General features: G+C 57.6%; 1 protein-coding gene across 3 annotated transcripts in view; it reads left to right on the top strand.

Moving 5' to 3' along the window:
• The window catches only part of NTRK3 (neurotrophic receptor tyrosine kinase 3), a 213,996-nt gene that overhangs the window by 41,734 nt on the left and 147,214 nt on the right, over nucleotides 1-25,048 (top strand). For all 3 annotated transcript variants that reach the window (XM_036355835.1, XM_036355837.1, XM_036355836.1), the window contains exons 4-8: nucleotides 12,105-12,173; nucleotides 17,295-17,452; nucleotides 18,086-18,228; nucleotides 18,857-18,998; nucleotides 19,386-19,682. In XM_036355835.1, coding sequence (XP_036211728.1) covers nucleotides 12,105-12,173; nucleotides 17,295-17,452; nucleotides 18,086-18,228; nucleotides 18,857-18,998; nucleotides 19,386-19,682 — 809 coding nt within the window. The remainder of the gene's footprint in view (nucleotides 1-12,104; nucleotides 12,174-17,294; nucleotides 17,453-18,085; nucleotides 18,229-18,856; nucleotides 18,999-19,385; nucleotides 19,683-25,048) is intronic.

The raw sequence follows: 25,048 nt of genomic DNA, 5'->3' as shown, positions 1-25,048 counted from the left end.
TGCTCCTGCTGTCCCTCTGCCCGTAGCCAGTGGCTTTGTCACATGCTTTCTCGCAGGAATAGTCAGAGGGGGACAAACTGGGAGGGGCACCGCAGGACTGGTGGGTTGTTCTTCATGACACTGTGCCTCCTTCCTTCCTGGAAAGCTTCCCCCTGTGTGTGTAAAACAGAGTCCCAGCCGGATTTCCGGACACCAGGCCTGTGTGTGTTGCATGTGCATGTGCATGTGTGTGCACCCATACTAGTGAGCTAAGCGTGTGGATTCTGGAATCAGACACAGTGATTCAGGCCCTATTTTATCATTACCAGCGTCATGACCTTGAACTAGTTGCCTGACCTCTAAGCCTCAGAGTCTTTATCTTTAAAATGAGAACAAATCATAACAAGAACATGAACCATAAAAGGTTGTTGGGGAAATTCAGGGGCCTAATACCTTTAAAGCATATAGTGATTAGTTCCTAACAGGCACTCGTAAGTGATATTTCCCAGAAAATTACTTCTGTATCCCAATTTTCTTCACACGATTGTCATTAATGATTCTGAAAAAAGTCCCCATAGCAGGCGAAAATGATTAGCAAGTTAATTAATTGTTTGCACTTGTATTCAAAGCTCCAGGTTTTAAATTAAGTTGAGGTCAGCCACGGTCATGCTGGTAGAAGAAAGAACTGGTCGAGGATGGCACCATGTTCCATGCGAGGCGTGTGAATTCATACCACTGGGTGTCGCTTACCTGCACGCTTTCATGGAGCAGTGCTTGCGGTCAAGGTGCAAACCGTGCCTCCTCTCTGTGACTAGGACTGTGGGCAGAGACCCGGCCACAGACCCTCGTGGGCACAGTCACCTGCGAGTGCCAGCCTTGCCAGGCCCAAGCACCCACATGCTCTTTCCTCTCATTTCCCAGAGTCTCCATTCTAAGGATTTTGTCTCGTCCGGCCGGCGTGGCTCAGTGGTTGAGCATCGACCTATGAACCAGGAGATCACGGTTCGATTCCTGGTCAGGGCACATGGTAGGGATTGTGGGCTCGAACCCCAGTGTGGGGCGTGCAGGAGGCAGCCGACCCATGATTCTCTCTCATCACGGATGTCTCTCTCGCTCTCTCCCTCTCCCTTTCTGAATTCATTAAAAATATATTTATAAAAGGGTCCTGTCTCTAAAGACAAATGGCCTCTCACCCCCAGTTTACCTCCATCCTCAGCCGCAGAAGAATCTACGTGGAACCAAGTGGAGTGGGGGTCGGCTCTGGGTCCCACATATTCAACACGGGATACGATGGTTGTCTCACCTCGTCCCTGCATCAGCCCGTGCTTGCTGCCAGGTCTCTGCGGGAGGGAGGCCACGGGAAACAGGCGCAAACACCGCTTTTCCCAAACATCGTGTGGAATTGGACAACAGCGGCCAAAAGGCCGCGCGGCATGAATTACAGAAAGCGGGGGTGATGGCATTGTTTGGCGACTAAGTGAAAGCCCTGAGTCATGAGGCCAGTAGCAGAGAGGGAAGCAGAGAAGTGCAATTAAAAGGAGAAAAGAGATGTTTGCAGCTGACACTGGCGCGAGACGGAGGTGGGGGCGGGTGGCCGGGCAGCGGGCCCTGTCATGGCTGCAGCGCAGAAGGACACGCTCTTGCTGGCAGGCGAGGCGGGCGAGAAGGGAGGCCAGCGCTTCGGGAGGCGAGAGAGCGGTGGCAGGGAGGCCTGGTGGGGGCTTTGGGAGTGGGATAGCGGTAGGGTATGACGGAGAGGTCTGTGTGCAGACAGCTGGAATCGGGGTAAAGCGGGTCTCAGCATGGGGCGGGTCTCTCAGAGCCGTGGGGTCCTGGGGGGAGGTTTTCAGGGCACCTTGTGTCTGTAGCTGGACCTTCTTGCTAACACCTTCTGACCTGCCCTTTCTAAGGGTTAGAAATGAGTTATTCTAGAGTGGGGCACATGCCTGTGCAGGTGGACATTATGCATATAGGGGTGTGACTACAGGGGGCATGGCCACGCCGACTGCATCCCACCACCCTGTGGGGCCAGCACGGGTTCAAGTCCACGGGGAACCACATTCTGAGTCCCAGGCAAACGTTTCAGACGGGTCTCGTCCCCCAGATGCTCCCAGAAACAGAGGGAATGCACGGACTTCCATGAAGGAGCGTGACTTATGTACCCCACGCCTGGCACCGCCTGTCATGGACGGGGCACCCTATTAGTATGTGTTGAGTGGTGAAGGGGTGGAGGTTGCCTTACCATATAGTCAAGCTGGGATGCTACTGAGCCTTCTTTTGTTTAGAGAGTGCGTATCTCTTTTGATCTGTGCTGTAAACCAACACCCCGAAGTGTGCATGGCATTCAGTGAAATTGTGCAAACTTTGGAGAGTGGAAGAGAACTGACAGTTGGGATTCCAGGGTAACCGATGTGAGCTGGGCTGTTAGGGCCACCAGGATGCGGTGAGCCAGGCCAGGCCACCTGTCACCAGTACTTGTTGTTTTTTAAAACAATGATTGCATTTATTTATTTTTAAAAAATATGTTTTTATTGATTTTAGAGAGAGAGGAAGGGAGAAGGAAAGAGAGATAGAGACATCAATGATGAGAGAGAGTCACCGATCAGCTGCCTTCTGCACATCCCCTAGTGGGGATCCAGCCCCCAACCCGGGCATGTGCCCTGACCGGAACTTGGTTCATAGGTCAGCGCTCAACCACTGAGCCACACCGGCCGGGCCAGTCCTGCTGAATGAATGAGTCAGTCTTGTATCCTTGCAGCTATCTAGAGACGAGTGAAGTTTTTGTGGGTTCTGCCTCCTTTAATCAAATTACTTCCGTTTATTCTTGGGTTCATTCAACAACTATTTACTGAGCGCCTGCTATATCCCAGGCATTTTGCTTGCACCAGGGACACAAAGAGAGAAAGGCTGTGGTTGGACTGTTAGGGTGCCCGCGGTCACAGAGGAAGCCAGGCTGTCCACAGACGGCTTATTTGACTGTGTGACAAGTGCTGAAGTAAAGGAGTGGACAACTCCGGGATGTGTGAGGGGAAGCCAGCAGCGTGGAGGGGGCGGTCAGGAGGGCTCTGAGGGGGAGTCACGGAAGAGGAGGAGTCTGCCAGGAATTGCAGGAAGAGCCATAGGGTCCAGGAAGGCTGTCTCTGCGAGAGCTCATTCCACATCAACTCAGCACCCCGTGGCTGGAGGCTGGGAATAGAACTGTGGCCAAGCAGATGGGCCCTCGACTTCACCGGCTGTGTGGACTGTGTGCCATCAGATACCACATCAGAGAAGCCCTCCAGGTGTGATGGGGAAGGGAGCCGGGAGGCCTGGCGTCTGCCCAGACGTGGAGCGGGGTCCTTCCTGGGGGGGCTGGCCTTGGCCGCGCATTGGGCAGAGAGAGGGGCTCGCAGACACCCACGTGTACTGAGAAGGGGAGCTGGTGCCCCTTCAGCATTGGGCACCATGCACCCTGCCCTTCTTTCTCTGCTGGACAAACAGTGGCCACAGGACTGGGCCAGGGCGGCAGCTGCCCGTGTGTGCAGGGTGGCAGGTCCAGACCTCCCTGGTCCACCCACCCGTCCCCGGAAGAGACTGGTGGGGGTGTCGGGTGCACAGGAAGCCGGAACAGGAGCAGGGAGCTGGGCGCCGCTTAGAGAAGGCCCATCTGCCTCCCCATCCAGGCTTTTGACTGTAATATTCAAATGTTCCTCATTATTTTCCTTGGATGAGGTTGGTATCATGATGATATTAATTATTCTTAAAGGTCAACAGCGCTCTTTCGAATCCCCTTCTGTTCTAGCCCGTAATCAGTTAATTAATTGGAAACCGTTTAGAGCGTCTGCGAGTGCGGTGGGTGTCTGGTGTGAGGTTTCTAGTTGGTTCCCGCCACGTGCCCGTTGATCCCAAGGATTGAGGAATGGAGCCTGGGCCTACCCCGGCCGACCCCTGCTTGGTTCCGGACGCTTTGGAGGTGTGGCCTTATCAGCTTTCTTTTTGTGAATGTGGCCAGTGTTTGTAGCCCATTTCCCCTGGGCACCTGCGTGTGGCAGGCACGGTGTGGGGTGCCTGTGTGTTATTTTAGTCAGTTCTCACCATCAGATAAATGTGCCCATTTTCAAGGAGAGAAGGGTGAGGCTCAGCCAAGCATTGCAGAGCTAGCAAGTGGCCAGGGAGGACGGAGGCGTCTGGGAGCCTGGTGTCCTTGTTTGCTGTGGTGCTGGTGCCCTGGGGCGTCTGGGGTGGGGGGTGGGGAGCCCCGTTCTCTGGGAGATGGGTCTGGGTTAGAATCCTGGTCCAGGCCCTGCTGGTTCATCACTGGCACCAGCATGTGACAGGAGCTGGGCTCTATTCTTTCAGCGTCTGCGCATTCACTCCTCTCCAAAACCTGACATGTGCAGTGGGGATGCCTTGGCAGCTGGAGGGCATTGGTTGGTTGTCAGCCTGTGAACCAGGAGGTCAGGGTTCAATTCCCGGTCAGGGCTCATGCCCGGGTTGCGGGCTCCATCCCCAGTAGGGGGCGTGCAGGAGGCAGCCGATCCGTGATTCTCTCTCATCATTGATGTTTCTCTCTCTCTCCCTCATCCTTCCTCTCTGAAATCAATAAAAAAATATTTTTAAAAAATCAATAGAAAAATATCCTAGGGTGAGGATTAGCAACAAAAATGTCACTAGTCGGTCGGTGGTCCTGGAAGGGGCTCCCGGACCACCCCCCTCGCCCGGAGCAGCTCAGCAAAGCCAGCCCCACTGGCAGTGGCTCTGACACGGGAGCTGGAGAGCTTCTCCCGATGCGTCCCCAGACCCACAGGTGGCCGCTTGCAGGAGGGCCCGGGGCCTAAGGAGGTTTCTTCAGAGAGAGGCCCAGAGCAGCTCTCTCTCACGGTGTGCTGCCCGCCCCCCTCCCCCCCGCTCCCCGGCACCACCCGCCCCGCCAGCGCTCCAGGCAGCGTCCTCACCAGCAGCCAGTCCGCCCGGGCCCCCGCCCCCTCGGTAGCTCCTGCCCTCCCTGCAGTCGGAGGGCACAGTCCTTGGTTTCCCCACAGACGCTCTGGGCCTCTGCTTGTCTGTTGTCAGAACGGCTCTCGAGTGAGAACCAGCGTGATGTCCTGGCTCTGCCACCGCGACGCGGTTCACTGTGGAGTCTCCTGGGGCCCAGCCCACCCCGCCCCTGCGTGGGCACCGCTGGGATGCCCCCTTTGGCCAGGCGTGTCCCCTGGGCCCCAGAGGCAGCTCACGTGCTTTGGGGAGATGAGCTTTTGGTTGATTTGCCTGCAAAGGGCAAGAGCCCCTTGTCCATGTTGCTTCGTTGAGCTGGGATTTTGTTGACGCTTCAATTCAGCCGGCGTAGCCTGGGTCTCGGGTATTTGCTCTAATGGGCTTGGACTTGTGGCGACTGGAGATGGGCAGATAAGGGAGAGGCGCCAGGCATGGAAAATGATAGATGGTAGAGATCAGCCAAAGAACATGCGTGCGTATACGCATAACCCTGGGCACAGACAGTGGGGTGGTGAAGGCCGGGGGCGGGCGGGGGCAGGCTAGAAGGGTCAAGGGGGGATAAAGGGGACATCTGTAATACTTTTAACAATAAAGATTTTAAAAAATAAAATAAAAAATAAATGTCACACTAAAGGAAAAGAAAAGATAGATTGTGCAAGGGCCAGGCATAGTGCCAGCTCCTTTCTGTACCCGACCTGCCATACCCCATTTAATCCTCACCACAACTCAGAGGAGCCTGCCCTCTGCGATCCCCAACGTGCATGTGGGCAAACGGAGGCACAGACTGGTCAGGTAACTCCCCGGGTCACAGAGCTCGGAGCTCAGCGGCCGGCCGGCACCCAGGCCCACGTGATGCTGGCGGTGGGAATTCCGTGGCGTTGGCTGCGTCTTTGCTGAGCGCTCACTGTACTCCAGCTACTGTACAGGTGGTCAGACTGAGAAGGAATGGTCCCCTGCCTTCAAGAGAAGCCGTCTGACAGGGGAGGGCCGCGCACGCACAGCTGTCACTCAAAGCCAATAGTTGGCAATGTGGGCTGTAGTGGGCGCCCAGGCACAGAGCAGGAGGAGAGAGAGGAGGGCACGTTTTCAGAGGGGTGGCAGCTGTGCCCTCGGGGTGCAGGGAGCACCGGGTGCAGGGCACAGAGGTGGGGAGCACCAGGAAGCTCTGAGGGGCAGCCGGCACGGGCACACTCTCTGTTGATCAGGAGGTGGGGAGTAAAGAACAGGGGAGGGAGGGGGGTGGGGAGAGTCTATGGGTTCAGAGGTGGAGGTCATGTCACAGAAAGACCTGGGCTTCCAGGGGAGTCTGCCCTGAGCTCTCCAACCCGGGAGGTGCTGGGGGCAACCGAGGGCTTCCCTTCCAGCGCGCCGCGTGGCTGCTGGGCTGGGGACAGGTCGCATCGGGCAGGGCACCCGACTTAACATTGGAACTTGCAGTCCGCTTCCCCATCTGCTGCCTGCTCCTCTCCGCTGACGCCCCGGGGAGCGCGGCCTTTCCGGATGGCCCAGCGCCGCCCCGTCCGCCTCGGTGCCCTGGCCGCCATGGCCATGTGCACTTGACATGCGGCCAGTCCACGCTGAGCGCCGGGAGTGCGGAATGCACATGGATTTCACAGCCACCGTTCCCAAAAGACAGAAGATGAAATATCTAGTATTTTCATATTGATCACAGGTCGAGCTGCTGATGATTTGGATTTATTGGCTCCAGTAAAAGACATGAATTCCGCTTCTTTCATTCCACTTTTTATAATGTGACGACGCGTCAGTTCTGAGCAGCATATGTGGCTCGCTTTCTATTTCTGTTGGCAAGGCCAGGGCCTGGCACACTTTCTGTCTGTGAAAGGCCACACATTATGGCTTTGTGGGCCATTTGGTCTCCGTCGCCACCACTCGACTCTGCCTCTCGAATGCAGGATTGACCTGTATTAGTTTTCTCTTGCTGCTGTGACGAGTTACCAGGAACCGTGTGGCTTGGAAGCCCTGATGTGTTGTCTCACACGTCTGTAGATTAGACGCCCGACACGGGTATCTCTGGGCTACAACCCGGGTCTCGGCAGGGCTGTGCTCCCTCAGAAGGCTCTTGGGAGCATCGGTTTCCTACTCTCCTGGCTCCCGGAGGCTGCCCCCAGTCCTTGGCTTGTGGCCTCTTCCATCATCTCTGTCCTTCGCTCACGGTTGCATCTCTCTCCCTGAGCTTCTGTCTGCCTCCCTCTTCTGCTCTTAAGGACCCTTGTGATTACACTGGAGCCATGGGATAAGGAAGGTCCATTCTCTTATTCCCCAGGGAGTTTTGGGCCCAGCAGGGCGGCACCCCCACCAGGAAGCTCTCCCAGCCCCTCCTCTTGGGTTTTCACAGAGGCTTGCTGACCGAGGCAGGACTGATTGAGTCACGGCCATGGGTGACCGATTCACCTGCCACCTCCTTCCTGGAGCTCGGGGGGTGGGACTAAAGGTTCAACCCCTGTTCGTGGTTTTCCTGGCAGCCACCCCCAGCTGGTGGGGGTTTCCACACTCCCTCCCTCTCTGAGGTGATTTCAGGAACTGAGGACAAGAGACCAAATATATATTTTTAAAATATATATTTATTGATTTCAGAGAGACAGGGAGAAGAGAGAGAGAGAGAAACATCAATGATGAGAGAGAATCAGGGATCGGCTGCCTCCTGCATGCCCCCCTACTGGGGATCGAGCCCGCAGCCTGGCCATGGGCCCTGACCGGGAATCGAACTGTGACCTCCTGGTTCCTAGGTCGATGCTCAGCCACTGAGCCACACCCTGGTGAGACCAAATGTTATAACAAAAGGCGCCCTGATTGTGTTTCTCTCTCAGGAAGCCACAAGGGTTTAGGCAGCTGTGAGCCAGGAACCATGGACAAAGACCCAACATCTATTTCTTATCACAACCATGATTTCTCTAGACACGCCGTGTGGGTGATATTTCTGCTGGACTCTTCGTGGAGAAACCTCTGTGGCCCAGTGAGTGCGAGAGCCTCGGGCCAGGTCCTTCCTTCAGAAAGGCTCTGAGAAGTCCTGCAGGGCAAGCCCGTTGGATTTTGTTCAGTACGGCATTTTTCAAGCAGCATGAATTTTTTCCCCTCTTTTAATCCCCATTAATACTCTGCAGACCTCGATTCCCAGGAACTTGCTCTGGGAAACCCTGGCGTAGCCCCGCACAGGGCCGTGGGGAAGAGCTGCTCCAGCCTCCTGATCGAAGGTCAGGACACCAGTCATGCCACTTGAGATCTGATTAGAGAAAGCATTTTGGCTTCATTAAGGTTCATTAAATGAGCCATCCAGTGCCATTTAGCTGAATAAAAACGGCTCAAATGGCTTTAGCCCCCACCCCCTTTTAGAGCAATTTAATTGAGGAAAAGCAAATATGTCAGTGATGCAGACAAATAGCTCTTGGCCTTCGAGGGGAACATCGCAGGCTCTGGGTTTTGGGGGGCCGGCAGCAGGCCTTGGTGACGCCATGGCGTGGTGCTTGCCTCCTTCCTTCCACTTCCCCCTGAGGAGAGGGTGGCGGTGAGGCTGACCGTGCGGGAAGCCACAAGGTCAAGGCCGAGGAGGTGTCAGGTCCCCGCTCACGGAGACGCAGGCGGCATCTGGCAGCCTCCTCCTTCTCCCGCGGGCTGTTCCTTCCACGCGCACTCTCTGTGCGACTGGGGCTGCCCCGGTCGGGGGCGGGGGGGGGGGGGGGGTCCTCCTTCCCTGACCTTTCCTCCAGGGTCTTCAGCAGTTTCAGAAGAACCCACCCAACATGGAGGGGCAGGGGGCTGCTTCTTCCAGGGGGAGATGAGGGGCTGGTGGGTCTCCAGGGAAGGAGAATGGCACCTTTCCAAGGGCTGCTTTCGTGGGTGAAGGAAATGAGGTTTATATCATGTGCTTGCAGCCTGTGAGCCACAGGCCCTGGGCACCCGTGAGCCGGGCAGGGCAGCCTTGCTGGTGTCTGGCAGGCTGTGCTTGGCGCTCTGAGCCCACACTGCACTCAGAAAAGGGTCTTCTGTAAGAGCAGAGAGATCCCTGCAGAGGTCAGGGACCGTGGCATTCGCCTCTGAGGCAAGCGGAACAGACCGCTGGTTCTGGTCTCTCTGTGAACAGGAGGAGACTGGTGTGCCCGGGGAAGCTGGCCGAGTGGACAGAGAGCAGATGGGGGCTCAGGGGCTGGAAGCTAGAGTGACCGGGCGCGGACGGAGGGAGGGAGGGACAGACTCCTGACATGGAAGCTTTCAGCGGTCGCAGCTGGACAGTCAGCTTGGAGTCGATGCTGCGGGGGCTTCTCCTTCTGCCCAAGGGCTGGAGGCACCAGAAGCCGCGGCCCTGGGTGAGCAGCACCCACCTCGTGTCCCCGCCCCGCCCTCTCTAACTTGTATGATAATGAGATTTCTTCTTTATTTGCCCGCAATGCCTGTTATTTTAGTTCTTTCAGAATCCAATTTTCTCGTGACATTTCTGCCTAACATAGCAAAGCATGACCTTTGCCAGGGGCCACTGCCGGCCGCCTGCACCTGCCTCGGCCCCGACGGTCCTCCCGCCCCACTCGGACCACTCGGGTCTCACCCCCTCACCGCCTTCCGGCTTCTGTTCCCAGGGCTCAGCCATCCGATCTGGTTCCGGTGCTGAGGGCTTTGGTTCAGGGCGTGCTGGGGTGGGGTGGACAGCACGGGGTGCTGCCACCCACCCTGCTGTGGGTGGACCGCCAACCAGGGAAAGACTTGCCCTGGTGAGTCCCTCACATGTACTGGGACATCACAGGGGCTAGTGGTGATGGAGACGCAAAGGCTGATACCGAGCTTGTTGCCCTTGACCAAGTGGTCCCTGCCCTTCTCCGCCGGCCCCTGCACCCTCGGCACGGGGGCTCCCTCCCCATCAGCCACGGGCTGTCCCCGAAGACAGGGCTGCCTCAGAGGGGAAGGGCCAGCCCCGGCCTCAGGCTGACCTGTGTTTGAACGCCTGCTCCTGGGTGAGCTGTGGTGCTCTGGGTCTCATGGCCATTGGATGCTCCCCTTGGCTGCCCAGGAGGCACCTCAGCATTTGCCAGGGGGGCTCTCAGTCCCCCCAGGCATGACCTTGGCAGCTTTCCTCATGTCACTGATGCCGCCACCGCTCGCCGGGCTACAGGCCCCTCTCCTTCCTCTGCCAGTGCCAACCCAGTAGGAAGTCCTGGCGGCTCCACCCCCAGCACCTCGACTCCATCCCCTGGTGACCTCTGCTCCCTCTCCTCGCCTGCAGCAGCGCAGCCGCCTCCTGAGTGCGCCCAGTGTTGTCCTCGGTTCTTAGACATGCCCATCAGATCCTGCCCTGCCCTACAGAACCCCCTATCGCCTCCCCTGGCCCCCTAAAATACAGCCCAACTCCCTGCCATGCCAGCAAGGTGGGGCGGCACGCCCCCCTCCTCCTCACCCCAGACCGCTTTCCTCTCTGCCCAGGCCCCTCTCAGGCCTTGGCCCACGCTCCCTCCGCTTCCTGGGGGACTGCTCCCTGGCACGGCCCCTCCCCCCCCTCTCCTCCAGCTCCCCTGTGACCCGCAGAGGCCACTGCGCTGGCCCGCGCCCAGCTGCCAGCGCCCTCTCCCGCCCAGTTCCTGGCCTCGCTGGGTCTGTCCCCGGCCTCCGCTCAGCACAGCTGCGGTTCTCCTGGCTCCTCATTCTTACCTCCAGCGCGAGTTCCGGAGGCCCTATCAGCCGTCCACCCCCGCATTCCTCAGGGAAGCCTATATTTGTCTCTACGCAAATATTTGTGGGAGAAGCCCTCTAAATATAGACGCACCTGTGAGCATACGCGCATACGGGTGTGTGTGTGTGTGTGTGTGTGTGTGTGTGTAAGCAGGTCTCTGTTTGCATCTATTACCGCACGTCTAATAGACACAAACACACACATGTGTGTGCGCGTGCGCGTGCAGGTGTTCCCCTGAGTGGGTCCTGACCCGTCATCGCTGCCCGATGAGAGCAGTGCTCCTGGGGCCGCTAAACTCCAGCAGCGCAGAATGGCTGCCTCTGCATCCGCGGTCACATCCCCGGGTGTTTGTTGGGCCGGGCAGATAATAGCGGTGGGTGTCGCTTCTTTCATTGGAGGACGGATGGCTGCTCCTTTCCCCTGTCCGTCCTAATGAGGACAATTAAGTAGCCATTAGGGGGAGAAAAGAAGTGTGAACAAAGGCTGATGTCTGGATCAGCGAGGGCGTCTCTGCCGGGAGGGCCTGGCTAGCGGGGAGGCAGGCGCTGGGCGCAGTTTCCGCGGCCTGTGCACCTGTTCCGAGGGTTGGGGGTGAAAGGTTCGCAGTTCCCGTTGTGAGAAGCCCTAGCGACCTGTAGCACAGCGTCCTGCGCAGTTAGCATGCTGTATTATATGCGCCAGGATCTGTCAGGAGGGTACAGCTCCTGCTAAATGTTCGCATCACAAAAAGAGAGGGGGCCCTGGCCGGTGGATAGAGCATCGGCCTGTGGACTGGAGGGTCCCGGGTTTGATTCCGGTCAAGGGCATGTGCTTTGGTTGCAGGCTCCATCCCCTGGTCAGAGTACGGAAGGCAACCAATCGATGTATCTCTCTCACATTGATGCTTCTTTTTCTCTGTCTCTCCCCCTCCCTCCTTCCTCTCTCTCTCTCTATCTCTAAAAAAAAAAAAAAAAAAAAAAAAAAAAAAAAGAGGGGAAGGAAACAGTTAGAGGTGATAGATAGTTCAGTGTATGGCATTGTGGATGGTGATGGTTTCATGGATGTGTACTCACCTTCAAACTCAAAGCGTCGGCTTGCAGACTGAAGGGTCCTGGGTTCAATTCCCGGTCAGGGCACATGCCCCGGTTGTGGGCTCGATCCCCAGTAGGAGGCGTGCAGGAGGCAGCCGATCCATGATTCTCTCTCATCATTGATGTTTCTCTCTCTCTCTCCCTCTATTCCTCTCTGAAATCAATAACATATATTTTTTAAAAAAGAGAAAAATTTTTACTTGTGAAACCTAGCCCTTTGAAAGGCTTCCGAATCCCCTCCAAACCTGGCCTATGGCCTGGGCTAGTGGCAGGCGGATGGATCGCAGGATGAGGCAAAGTTGGAGAACGATCAAGCCAGGCTCCCATGCAATGGCCATGCCTGCCCCCAGAGCACCGTCTGGGCCAGATTTCCCCTTTAATCCCCCCTTTTTCTGTCTCTCCCGCAGAAACCTGTCGAGTAACCGGCTCACCACACTCTCATGGCAGCTCTTCCAGACGCTGAGTCTGCGGGAATTGTAAGTCTGGTGTGGGAGACCGCCCAGCCTGGCGGAGTGGTGGTGGAGGTTGGGTGGGGCGTGTCGAGGAGCGGAGCCACCCGGGGCTGGGCGCCACCTGAAGGGGCCGCTGGGGTTGGTGACGTGGGGTGTACCATGTTCAGTGAGAACCCGCCCGCCCGTCGCTTGATTTGGGATGCTCTTTCCGGCACATCACAGCTCCTAAGACAGGAATCTCGCTCTCAGCAGGACCCAGTTTTGTCATCGCTAGGTGATCAGTGCTAACGGCACGGATGTTTGTAGTAGGAAAGGGCATTGATCCGTTTATGGTAAATAACATGGATACTGTCGAACCTTGTAGAGCGGATCAGGTGTGCTTTCGTTTCCCGGACCTTAGCTTTACCGCCAGCAGCATCCTGGGCGGCAGGCGGCATGCGGCTTCCTTATGCAGTGGCCGCTACACGTTCAGGTGCGGGTTCTGAGCCCAGAGAGTCATAGGAGACGCAGCCAGATCACGCTGCGAGGGCCTGGCAGAGCCGGGCCCCGACCCCGGGCCTCTGACCTCCGTCTGCTCGTCTTTCCCGCCTCCCATTCTCTGCCAGCCTGTCTGGCTTGAGCGTGGGCATCGGTCCGCCTGTGGCCTGCTTAGCCTTGCTGCCTTTCTAGGCGGATCAGTGCCCCCCTTCCCCGGCCAAACACATGATGGGCGGGTGAGTGGAAATTCGTGAGCGCTGCCGAACCAAACAGCTCCTGTTGGTGCGTGAGTCATCGGGTCATCTCTGCCCGAGGGACAGCGAGTGATGTCCAGGGAATCACCCCGGGAATTCATTGCGAAGGAACTGGGGGGCATGAACTTAGGGAGTCAGGGTTCCAGAGACTCAGCTCGTGCCCCCTGTGGCTCGTGACTCGGGCCCAGGTCCCTGCATGCAGACTGCCTCTCTGCCTTCACCACAGACAGTGGCTGGGAGCCTGCCACGCGGGGGCCTTTAGCACATGTCCTTCCAGCTGGTCCGGTCTGAGTTCCTTTTCCGACCCAGCATCAGGGAGGGGAACGCTTGCATCCAGCGTCCTAGCAGCCCATCACCCGCTGGCCGTGTCTACCCTGCTCACCCCCATGGGCATAGTGCCCTGGAGGCTTAAGGCCCCGCCAGGGCCGGGCAGGGCACGGACCGTCTCGTTGCCCGTGTCGGAGAGTTTGGGCAGTCCTGCTGTGGGCTGCTTTCCTTTCTCAGGACTTTGCCCTCCCACCGGCTGCTCCTCTTGTGTGGGCACAATAGGCATGGGGATCAGGGTTCCTTAGTCCCGTGGGGCTGTGAGCAGGGGCACAGTAGTAAGAACTCCTCCCCGAGCTCGGAACAAGGTAAGTGTATACGTATTTGTGTATAAAGCACTGAAACGCTAGACGGTCACAGACATCTGACTGTCAGGTGGTTACACGCGAGTGTTGTCTGTGTTCCCATCTTTGAAGGTAGAGAAGCCCTCAGAGGTAATTCAACAGGATGGTGCCGTTGCTAACGCTGTTTCTCAGGACCCACTCTGGGCGGCACTGGGCCAGCCAGTCTATCGAGTGTTGGGCGGTACTTGCTTCAGTCCTTACAGAAATTCTATAGGGAGGAATGATTACTGCCATTCACACTGGGGACACTGAGGTCCTTAGGTTAAGTATCTTGTGTAAGGTCACCCATTAACTCAGTGGGTAGCCAGTGGACTCAAACTCTTGACCACTGTGCTCAGCTATCTCCCAACTTCTTTAAAAATTGCATTTATTGGGGTGACATTGGCTAATAAAATTATATAGGTTTCAGGGGTACAATTCTATAACACGTCATTCGTACAGTGTATTGTGTGCTCGCCACCCCAAGTCAGGTCTCCCTCCATCATCATCTGTCCACACTTTATCCTCTTCTACCCCCCCCCCCCCAATGTTTTCCGTCTGTTTCCAATCCAGGGATCTGTTCTACGATAATTTTCAAAGAATGAATGATGGCGCTTTTTCCATATGTAGCCCTAAGAGTGATCAGGGGCCCTGACATAAGCGAGCTAATTGGGGGTCTCTCTTTTGGGGGAGTCTTGCATCAAGTTACCCTGGAGTGCCTGAGCCCCGCACCTGTGGGCGACCAGGGACAGATGTTCTCTCCTGGGAACACCTGGGGCCTGCAGTTGCCTACACTATTGAGAAAACGTTCAGAAAAATCAATGGATGTGAAATCCGTGGCGTGCTGTCCTGGCGACCAGTTCCGTGGAGTTTTAGAGACAGTTGTTCGAGGATATATATTTAAAGCCAATGCCAGGCTCCTCCCAGAGGATCATGGGATTCTGCATTCATCTCTGCCCGGGATCGATTCACCGTGCGGGGCATGTGACTTATGGAGGAATGAAGACATTCGTCCGGCGAGTCAGTGCGTGAGCCCCTGTCCACGGGGCATTTCGTACTGTTGCGCTGTTAAATAGGGAAAGAATTCACTTGTAAGATAAAGAAGCCCCTCTGAGGGGCCATCGCCCTGGCGGGGGTCTATTTTTTGAGGAAGAATTGAGTGGCCAGAGTGGAAAATTTATCTTTTGGCCGGAGGGGCCGCGTGTTGGCTCTTGGCTGTGGCCATGATTAAAATCCAAACAATCTCAGTTCCTGGCCCGAGGCAGAGGGGGCAGTGTTTTCTTGTCCGATGTCCTGATTAGTCCACATGGCGCCATCTGCCAGGAGCCGTCCAGCTGCCAGGGTCTGCCCGTGGGCCTGTGGGCCTGTGGGCAGGGTGCGGGTTGGGCCGGCTCTTTGCAGGAAGTTAGAATTTCGCCCTGGAGGAGAGGCCGGAGGAGATGGCTCTGTGCGCTGTGGCAGCCAGAAGGGTGAGGCCGAGGCTCAAGTGACCTTCGGCAGGCACCGAGGGCAAACTAGGGCATTCAGCCATTTCTTGCTTTTTAAAAACACCTTTTTATTGAGTTCAGAGAGGAAGGGAGAGAGAGAGAGAGAGAGAGAGATAGAAACATCAATGATGAGAGAATCTTGGATCTGCTGCCGCCTGCACGCCCTCTATTGGGGATGGAGCCTGCAACCCGGGCATGAGCCCTGACCGGGAATGGAACCCTGACCTCCTGGTTCATGGGTTGATGCTCAGCCACTGAGCCACACCGGCCTGGCTCTTTCTCAGTTACTTTTGCGTGAGATGGAGACTGCGGTCTTGGCCCTGCCCCTGGCCCAGGTTGTGTCTCTCTCGCTGAGAGGACTGGCAGTGTCTTCAGAGTTGTCAGCACTGTTCCAGGGCCTGGCTTTGAGGAGATGCGAGTTGGCGTTGCTCAGTGCTCTCAGAAGTTTCTGGTTAAGGCAAGATGGTGTTTTTTCTTACAGGGAAGACTGGAACTGCCTGGCAGAAATCGGAGCAAGAATCCGAGATTCTCTTAGAGATAATGAATTGGCAGGAGAGAAGCTTGGATTCTGTGTCCCATGATGTAATTTAGGCAAGAGGCACGGAGGATAGAAACTGACGGCACAGAACCCTCCGGAAATACCCCAGGGACCGTTCCCTTCATGCCCTGCACACACGGCAGGCGTGATTCACATAGATTGGAATACTTCATTTTCTTAAAGCAAAGTGATCATTACTCCTGCTACAATTTGCAGATTTAATCGACTTGGTGAAGGGTTAGCTCAGTGTCGGGAATGGGTTTGAGCTATCCTGGCGCTATCCTCTCCCAGTCCTGGCTGTGACCACTCCCCACGGATCTCCGAGAAGTCACTGAGCCGTCATGTTCATAATAGTGCAATCATCATCATCATCTCGGCCTCATTCACAAAGCACGTGAGCACACGTCACTAATCCTCGCGATAACTGTGTGAAGCAGGAAGGCCAAGCGCAGTTGCCCCCATTTTACAGATGGGAAAACAGAGCCTTGAGAATTAAGGTCCCGGCTGTATTGCTTTCCAGCGCTGCCAGCCCGTCTCACCACTAATCTGGTGGCTTAAATAAACAGAAACAGCTTCTCTCACTGCTCTGGAGGCCAGAGTCCAAAATCAGGACTCAGCAGGGCACACTCCCCAGAGGCTCACGGGAGCTCATCTTTCCTGCCGTTTCCAGCCTCCCGGCTCGTGGGTCCTTGGGTTGGAGCACTGGCGTCCGTCTTCTCACGCTGTCAGTCCGTCCTTCCCATCTCCTCGTCTGTGGTCTCTCTCCCCACTTTCCCTTATAAAGATGCCCGTCATTGGATTTAGGGTCCACCCTCCATCCAGAATGACCTCATCCCACGGTCCTTGATGTGATTACGTCCGTGAAGGCGGTGTTTCTAACGCAGGCTACCGTCACGGGCGCTGGGGATGGGACTCGGCGTGTCCTCTGGGACGGGAGGGGGGGTGGACTGGTCAATGCACGCTGGCTCCACCCAGGTCTTCTGGGTGCTTTTCCCGCCACCGGACTGTGTTGTCAGGAGGCCTGTGCTGGCCCTTGGCCCTGTGGGCATGCGCTCCTCTGTGACAGCAGACCTGGTCCCTTCCTCAGTTTCCACGTCCTGGCCCTGGCCCGAGGGCTGCCCCCGGCAGCCATGCTGTGGGGGAGGGGAAACCAGAGGGGACTGCTGAGCATCCAGGCTTCCTCAACGCCCAGCCTTGGCCGAGGCCCCCAGCAGGGTGTCTGGCGCACATGCCCCAGGGGGCCGAGCGAATCTGTGGGAGCCCCCAGGGCCCTGCCATTAGTCCCGAGCCATCTGGGGGCAGGGCTGGGCCACCTGCATTATTGATGAGAGGGAGGGCCGCCCTGGAGGGTCCCTGTCTGTCCCTGCAGCCTGGCTGAGCTCCTGGCTGGGGCCCTGGTCTCCTGGGCCTGCCCTGCTCTGCCCCTGCCCTTCCCTCTGCCTGAGCCCTGCCCTCAGGATTGCTCAGGGGAGGCCACTGCTGACACCACATGCTTTCTGCCGCGCGAGCCTCTCTGTCTGGGAGGAAAGTGCCGACAGTTCCCAGAAGGCTCTGGGGCAGAGGCGAGGACGGGTCTCATGTGCGATCCTCCTGCTGGATCAGAGGAAAGAGTGGAAGGAAACGAAGATGCTGTTCATGGGCCGAGCTGGCCTGTCTTAGACACAGACCGCTCACCTACCTCCTCTGCCCCCGGAAGGAGCTGGCCTCGGCTCAGGAGTCCCCTCGCCTCTCCTTGCCCACAGGAGGTTGGAGCAGAACTTCTTCAACTGCAGCTGTGACATCCGCTGGATGCAGCTGTGGCAGGAGCAGGGGGAGGCCAAGCTGAACAGCCAGCATCTCTACTGCATCAGCGCCGAGGGCTCCCAGCTGCCCCTGTTCCGCATGAACATCAGCCAGTGTGGTGAGTGCGCCGCCCGCCGCCCCGCTGCCCTGGGGAGGGAGGCCCTCAGACTCCAGAGGGGGCGCCCCTTTCCCCTCCCCTTCGCCCTCCCAGCCTTGAACTCCACCCTGGCTCATCTCTCCCCTCCTGGGCATCCCTGTCCCCTCCTGAGCCGCCACCCGGAGGCTGGCTTCGGGAATGCAGAGGGGTTCAGTGCTCCCCTTCTCATCAGACCCCAGTACCTCCTGCCTGGGGGTCGCTTGCCAGCCAGACCTGAGCATGTGTCTCCTCGCAGTGTGGGCCCGGACCTTTTGTATCAGGAGCATCTCAGGTGCTTCTAGAAAAGCAGGTGCCTGGGCCCAAGCACAGACCGCGACCTCAGGATGCCTGGGGTGGTCCCCAGGATCTCAGAGCTCATTTTGGAGGACCAGCTCCCCAGGAGGAGCTGTCACCTGACTTCTGGCCGGAGCTGCCTCCCCGTCCGTGCCGTGTGGGGGAGTCCAACCACAGCGGCTTCAAGTCCAAGGGTGATGTCCGCTGGGGAGGCGGTGTCAGGCCTCCCGAGAGCTCCAGCGGGTGATGTGGAGTCACTGTTGGGGGCCACGTTTTGGGAGTCAGTGTCTGCCTGTCCTCTCCGCCCTGTCCGCCCTCCAGACATCCCGGAGATCAGTGTGAGCCACGTGAACCTGACCGTGCGGGAGGGCGACAACGCTGTCATCACGTGCAATGGCTCTGGCTCGCCCTTGCCCGATGTGGACTGGATGGTCACCGGGCTGCAGTCCATCAACACCCACCAGGTAGGCACCTGGGCTCGGGCTGCACCAGGAGGTTGGGCCCCACCACCTCTTAGTCTGAATGAGACGGGAAGAGAGGGAAGAAGAGGGACAGTCGTGGTCCCGTCTCTCCACGAGGAACACGGAGACGTGCTCTTAGACGTGCTATGAAACTGCTAAGTACCGTAGTTTCTGCACCTGTAAAATGGGTACAGTGCTGCCATGCACCTCAGCGGGTACATGGGAGGCTGAGCGAGCCCTTGGCTGGAGAGAGCCTGGCCCTCGGTCAGCGCGCATTCGCCGGATGAGCCTCCTTTACCTTCCACTCAGTTTTTCCTTTTTAAAAAAAATATGTTTTTATTGATTTTTAGAGAAAAAGGATGGGAGAGGGACAGAAGCATTGATGGGAGAGAGACATGGATTGCCTGCCTCCTACACGCCTCCTACTGGGGATGGAGCCTGCAATCCGGGCATTGAATGCCCTGACCTGGAATCGAACTGTGACCTCCTGGTTCATAGGTCATTGCTCAACCACTGAGGCACACCGGCCAGGCTTAGCTTTTCCTTTTGATTCCAGAAGCTGTTTGGGGTGAGGTGGGGGAGCCGCCCTTGTGGAAATGGTCTGATTGCCGTCCTTTTACTGGCGTTTTAGACAAATCTGAACTGGACCAATGTGCACGCCATCAACCTGACGCTGGTCAACGTGACGAGCGAGGACAACGGCTTCTCCCTGACGTGCATCGCAGAGAACGTGGTGGGCATGAGCAACGCCAGCGTCGCCCTCACCGTCCACTGTGAGTGGACGCCGTGGAGGGGGTGGCTGTGTGCACGCCGGGCAGGGGGCTGGTCAGCCAGGAGGGGCAAGTCAGTCCTGGGCTAGTGACCCCAGGAAGGGGTGTCCCCCCCTGCCACTCGGACGACAGTGCCTCCCACTCAGCTGTGCCTTCACGACTCCTGGTTTGACCCATCGGCCTAAAGGGTCGTGAGAGGGAGCCCTCCAGCCCTGGCCGATCAGGGTGCTCGGGTCGAGACAGACATCTCTTCCGCTCTGTTGGGGGGTGCCTGGGGGCCACCTCTGATTCCCTCCGTCTGTTCCGAGCAGGGTGGGGGTGGGAAGTGGGATTCCCATGCCAGCTCCTGGGAGCTCTGTGTCCTGGCACCAGCTGGCCTCTCCCCGGCAGACCCTCCGCGCGTGGTGAGCCTGGAGGAGCCCGAGCCGCGCCTGGAGCACTGCATCGAGTTCATGGTGCGCGGCAACCCGCCGCCAACCCTGCACTGGCTGCACAACGGACAGCCCCTGCGCGAGTCCAAGATCATCCGCGTGGAGTTCTACCAGGAGGGCGAGGTGTCCGAGGGCTGCCTGCTCTTCAATAAGCCCACCCACTACAACAACGGCAACTACACCCTCATCGCCAAGAACCCGCTGGGCACCGCCAACCAGACCATCAACGGCCACTTCCTCAAGGAGCCCTTCCCAGGTGAGGCCTGCGCTCTGGGGCGCCCTGAGTCCATCCCGGAGTTCCGGGGGGTGGGGGGTGGGGGGGTGAGACAGGGGGAGGGGATGAACAGGGCATGGCGGCTGGAGAGGAAAGGCAGCATTCACAGTGATACTGTTACCATGGTAACCAAACATACACGGGAGCGTAGTCAGCCACCCCCGGCATTTTGTGTAAAATAGATGAAGTGTCTGGTTTCCAGTAGCTGTCGCTGTTCAAACCACCACCCCTAAGAAGTACCCAGGTGGGCACAGGAGGGCATGGCATGTTCTGGTGGAGAAAGCAGGGTCTTGAGAGGTGGACAAGAAGGCTCTTGACCCAGCCTTCTCTTTGTCGGGAGACTCTGGCCACAGTCGTTTGCTTTTTGGAGCCTCGATTTCACCATCTGTGAAATGGGCACGATTGCACTGCTCCCGTCATGATCTTGAAGCTTTTAAATGGCTTACCGTGTATAAAGCACGCAGTGATGGTTGTCCGCACTGCTCCGCGTGTAACGGGCGCGTGAGCCAACCTCCTCCTACTTGCTGGTTAGGGTCCAGGCTTCCAGGTCTGCGCGTGGCCCCTCTCTCCTGCATCTGATGCTGTCACCTGGGACGCCGCCACCGTCACCTGCACCCGGGTCGTAACTGAAGTAATGAAAGAAAGACCTTTGGATATTTGGGAGGCGATTCTGTCTTTGTCTGGGCGAGAACATGCCAATTACCTCCCTGACGTGGGAGGAGTTCAGGGGAAGTGGCTGCGGCTTCTTCCCTTGGGTTCGGCAGCCGCTGAGTTTCTGTTAAGGAAGCCGTGTGTCTTTGACGGCCGTGGCGATTTGTGCCGGGAACATGCTGGGTGACCTCTGGGCCTCCGGTCCCCAGAAATCGTGGGCTCTAATGAGATAAAGGGACGTGTAAAGTCTGGCACCTCTCTTTCTGTCACGCACGCACACACACACAGACACACACACACACACAGGCAGGGAGAGGCTGGCTCTGTGCGGCATCTGCTTGTGTGAAGGTGACTGAACAGCCACAGAGAACCAGGGAGCAGCGCCAGGCGGCCTCGTTTATCTTCGTGCAAAAAAACCACAACCCGACACACCTCGAACTAGACGCTCCGAGAGGGAGACGGGAGAAACTGGGCTGCGTGGGAAGCTGCCTTCTTGCCCCTGCCTCCGGGGCATGATGGAGCCACAGCTCATCAGACTCGCTGATGTCTGAGACCCCAGTGATCCTGTTTGGTCCCCCGTTTCCAGCGTCACCCCCACTTGGCCCAGTCCCAGGCCTCGGGAACCTCACAGATGGGCCACACCGGCTCTCTTTTGGGAGGCAGAGCGGTCCTGGCCCACACCATGGGGGTGGCCTTTGGATGTGCGGGGATGGGGCTCCCAGGACCCCTTCCTACGGGCTGAGGTGCCCTGGTGACCTTATCCCCGCTCCCCAGGCCAGAGCTTCTCAGAGGGCGGGCCAGACCTGCTGGACCAGAAGCCCTGGGGCGGCCCGCAGTCTGTGTCAAACAAGCCCCCAGGTGACTCGAACGCTCCTTGGTTTATGACCTGCTGCGGGGCGTTTGGTGGACTCTGCCCCCAGAAGGCGAGGGAGGAGGGGGCACCGAGGAGCTCATCTGAAGTCCTTTCCCCCGCCAGGGCCACCCTGTGCGAAGGTTTGCTTGTTTTATGCTCCTGGAGGAAGCGGTGGATGATGGAGAGGCAGTGACAGGGAAACGATGGGCCAGTCGTGCCAGTGACAGAGTGGCTAAGCGTTCAGGAGAGTAATTTTCTAGGGGACCGGGCGGTGAGCTCACCCCTGCCGAGCCCTGGGCACAAAGGCCTGTGGGTGCCGCGAGGGTGTGGGGACATGATGATCATGTGTGTCGTCCCTCCCCCCTCCCCCCGCTCCAATCCCCCAGCTCCCTGGCAAATCAGCACAGATGTTAAGAGCAGGGTTCTGAGCCCGGCTGGTGTGGCTCAGTGGTTGAACATCGACCTAGGAGCCAGGAGGTCACGACCTATTCCCAGTCAGGGCACATGCCCGGGTTGCGGGCTCGATCGCCAATAAGGGGCATGCGGGAGGCACCTGATCAGTGATTCTCTCTCACCATTGATGTTTCTCTCTCCCTCTCCCTTCCTCTCTGAAATCATTAAAAATATATTCATTAAAAAAGAGCACCCCAGGCATCTGAAAGGGATCTGTTTTGGGAGAAATAGCTCTGACAGTGGGGGTCCCTTTTGCTGACTGTTCATGAGCCTGAGACCCACGGAGGGGCGCCAGGAGGTCTCCCCAGTCCCAGGCGCTTGTGCTTGGCGATACGTGAACGCTCCCAGGCTCCAGGCAGGGAGCTGAGCGTGCACGGTGACGACGGGAGGACGTGCCTGGTCCCCGGGAGGCTCCATGCAGAGCAGTGGGGGCTCTGAGTGTGTTGGCACCTCTCCTCTCTGGCTCTGGAGCCAAGGCTGCCCCCCTCTCCTCCGTCCCCCCCCACATCAGGCCTTTGGTCGCCTGCGGTTTAGAAGAGGGTGGTGGCACGCAGGGCACCCTCAGGAATTGGGACTCAGCTCTGTTGCCCTCCCCCAGGCCCCACAGAATGACAACAGAGGAGCAACCTGTGAACAGTGCGCGTACGGCACGCAGGGGCCCCTCAGAAGGAGCCTGCGCAGAGAGCAGCGCTTTCCGCACAGTCAGAGGGCGTTTGCTGGCGCAGCTTAACCCGGAGCCTGGTGACAGGGAGGGGTTAGCCAGGCCGGAGCACGGGGGACCCCGTGCAGGGAAGGAAGGATGGATGGAGGGGTGGGTGGGTGGATGGAGGAAGGAGTGCTCACCCCTCAAGGAGGAAGCCGCCGTAGCCGGGGCCTGGTTAGACGTGCACATTCTCAAGACCCGCACAGCCCAGACCTGAATCCAAAACTCTGGGGGGAGGACCAGTAATCCGTTTCTTTTAAAATTTTTTAAAAAAAATCTTTAACTTTTCCCCTCCCCCCAAAACTTACAAAATAGTACAAAGAACTTCCTTCTACCCTACACCTCACTTCCCTAACTGTTAGCATCTTGTCTAACTGCAGTGCAGCGCTCCCATCCAGGGCGTTGGCCAGGGCCCGGCTCTGCTATGGAATCTGCAGATGTCAGTGAAATATTTTTAAAAATTCTTCATTGGTGAAAGTATTACATAACCCCCTTCCCCCCATTGACCCCTCTAGCCCACGCACCCCCCCTCCCCCCGTTCCAGACCTTCAGCTCACTGCTGTCTGTGCCCATGGGCTGTGCATGGATGCACGCATGTTCTTTGGTTGTCAGTGGTCCCACGGCCGTCTTTTCCTCCCCAGGACCCAACCCAGGGCTGCAGGTTGCACTCAGTTGCCAGGTCACCGTGTTCTCCTTAAATCCGGGCCAGCGTCTCAGTCTTTCTCTGTCTTGCACCGTCTGCGCACTTTTGAAGAATGCTCGCGGGCTGTTTTCTCTCTGCCCGTCTCACCATTCGGGTTCGCCCGATGTGTTCTCATGACTGAGCACAGTGGTGCGTTTTTGGCAAGCACACCACAGACGTGATGCTGCGCCCTCTGTCTGTCTGTCCGTCTTATCGCTGGTGATGCTGACCTCATCACTGGGTCAGGGTGGAGTCGGCCAGGTCTCTCCATGGCAAGGTGACCCCTTTCCCTTTGTCTGTAGTAAGTACCGTATGTGGGACGTTTGTAAATACCTTGTTTCTCATTGCTCTTTCACACGTTAATTTTAGCATTCATTGATGATCCCTGCCTTGAAGCAATGACTACTGTGCGATTTGCCAAGTGGTGATTTTTCTATTCTCATCCTTCTCTCTGCATCTACTAACTGGAATTCTACTGCAAGGAAGAGCTTTTTCTTCTTCCTCATTTGTCGATTCAGTTATTTATTTGCTCTTGGTCTGGACTCATGGATATTTATTTTGCCCTATGGCTTATAACCCATGCATTCGTTGTCCCTGGCGGCCCTAACAAGGTACCAGAGATGGGGGGGGGGGCGGGGGGGAAGGGGGGACTTACACAACAGAAATTTACTCCTTCATGATTCTGGAGGCTGGATGTCGGAGGTCAAGGTGTCAGCAGGGCTGGTTTCCTGAGGCCTCCCTCCTGGGCTTGCAGGCAGCCGCCTTCTCCCCGTGTCCTCCCAGGGTCTTCCCTCTGTGCGCCTGTGTCCAATCTCCCCTTTTTATAGGGACGCCAGTCGTATTGGATTAGTGCCCACCTGATGACCTCATTTCCACTTAATCATCTCTTTAAAGACTCTGTCTCAGATCGTCATAGTCTAATGCACTGGGGGTCAGGACTCCACACATAAATCCGGGGCGGTGTGACTCAGCGTGTGACAACCCGTGGCTGCCGGTATCATGATGCTGCTCACCGCTGGGAACTGCCCTCGCGGCTCCCTGTCCTTCCTCTGAGCCCCTCGCGGCTCCCTGTCCTTCCTCCGCGCCCCACGCGGCTCCCTGTCCTTCCTCCGCGCCCCATGAATTCCTGAGCACGTCTTGCTTTCCAGTGCCACAGAAGGTGCCAGGCATGCCTTGTCCTTTTCCTGAAATGATGTGCTTCTCCCAGGGGCCCTCACTCCTTTCACTGGGGAATCGATGGTGAGCACCCCCAGGGTGACTGTTTCAGGCTGGATTCCGAGACCCTCTGCTCGGGCCCAGGCTGGGATCTGAGTCCCGTTTCCAGATGAGTGAGATTCCGTAGTGAGTTCATCTCTCTCGGCAATTTCCTTCCCTGTTAACTGGGGATCAGCCCGCCTGCCTCCTAGGAGGGTTGTCAGGACGGAGTGACACGTGACAGAAAGCGTTTAGCACAGCCCCTGGCTCACAGCCGACGTCTAGTGGTGCCGAGCTTTTATCACCAGGCGAGCCCTCGCTGCAGCTGAACAGCGCGTCACGCAGTGCCATCGGGGGCTGGGACCCTGCAGGCTCCCGAGGACGTCACAGTGACTGCGCGGATGACCTCCGCGTTCCGCTTGGAATGCTGTCCTGAGGTCACAGCTGGCATTTTCAGCGAAGCCCACGCGGCAGCCTTTCTCTGGGCTCTCGTGTACCAAGGTCCCCAGCACGCCAGCTCCCGGGAGGGAGGAGGGGACACGGTCTCAGATTTAACTCCCCGTCTCATAGTTTGGTTCCCAGCCGGGCCGGGCCATTTCTCCTGAAATCGGGAACTCTGTGGCTTATTTCTTCCGCCTTCGGAAGACCAGCCTCCTCCGGAGGCAGTGGAGCGTGGGGCAGGGGTCACGTGCCCAGGACCTGCGTTCCCAGCTGCTGGGGTCCGGTGGGGTCACGGTGAGTGGGGAGGTCGTGGCTGGAAGATCACAGTGCACCCGCTCGGCTGTTTATGACGCTGCTTAACGGCCTCTTTG

Source organism: Myotis myotis, unplaced genomic scaffold (assembly GCF_014108235.1).
Source record: "Myotis myotis isolate mMyoMyo1 unplaced genomic scaffold, mMyoMyo1.p scaffold_m19_p_23, whole genome shotgun sequence".
NCBI classification, from domain to species: domain Eukaryota; kingdom Metazoa; phylum Chordata; class Mammalia; order Chiroptera; family Vespertilionidae; genus Myotis; species Myotis myotis.
Note: the sequence above shows the minus strand (reverse complement) of the source record. Positions and strands in the feature narration are given on the sequence as shown.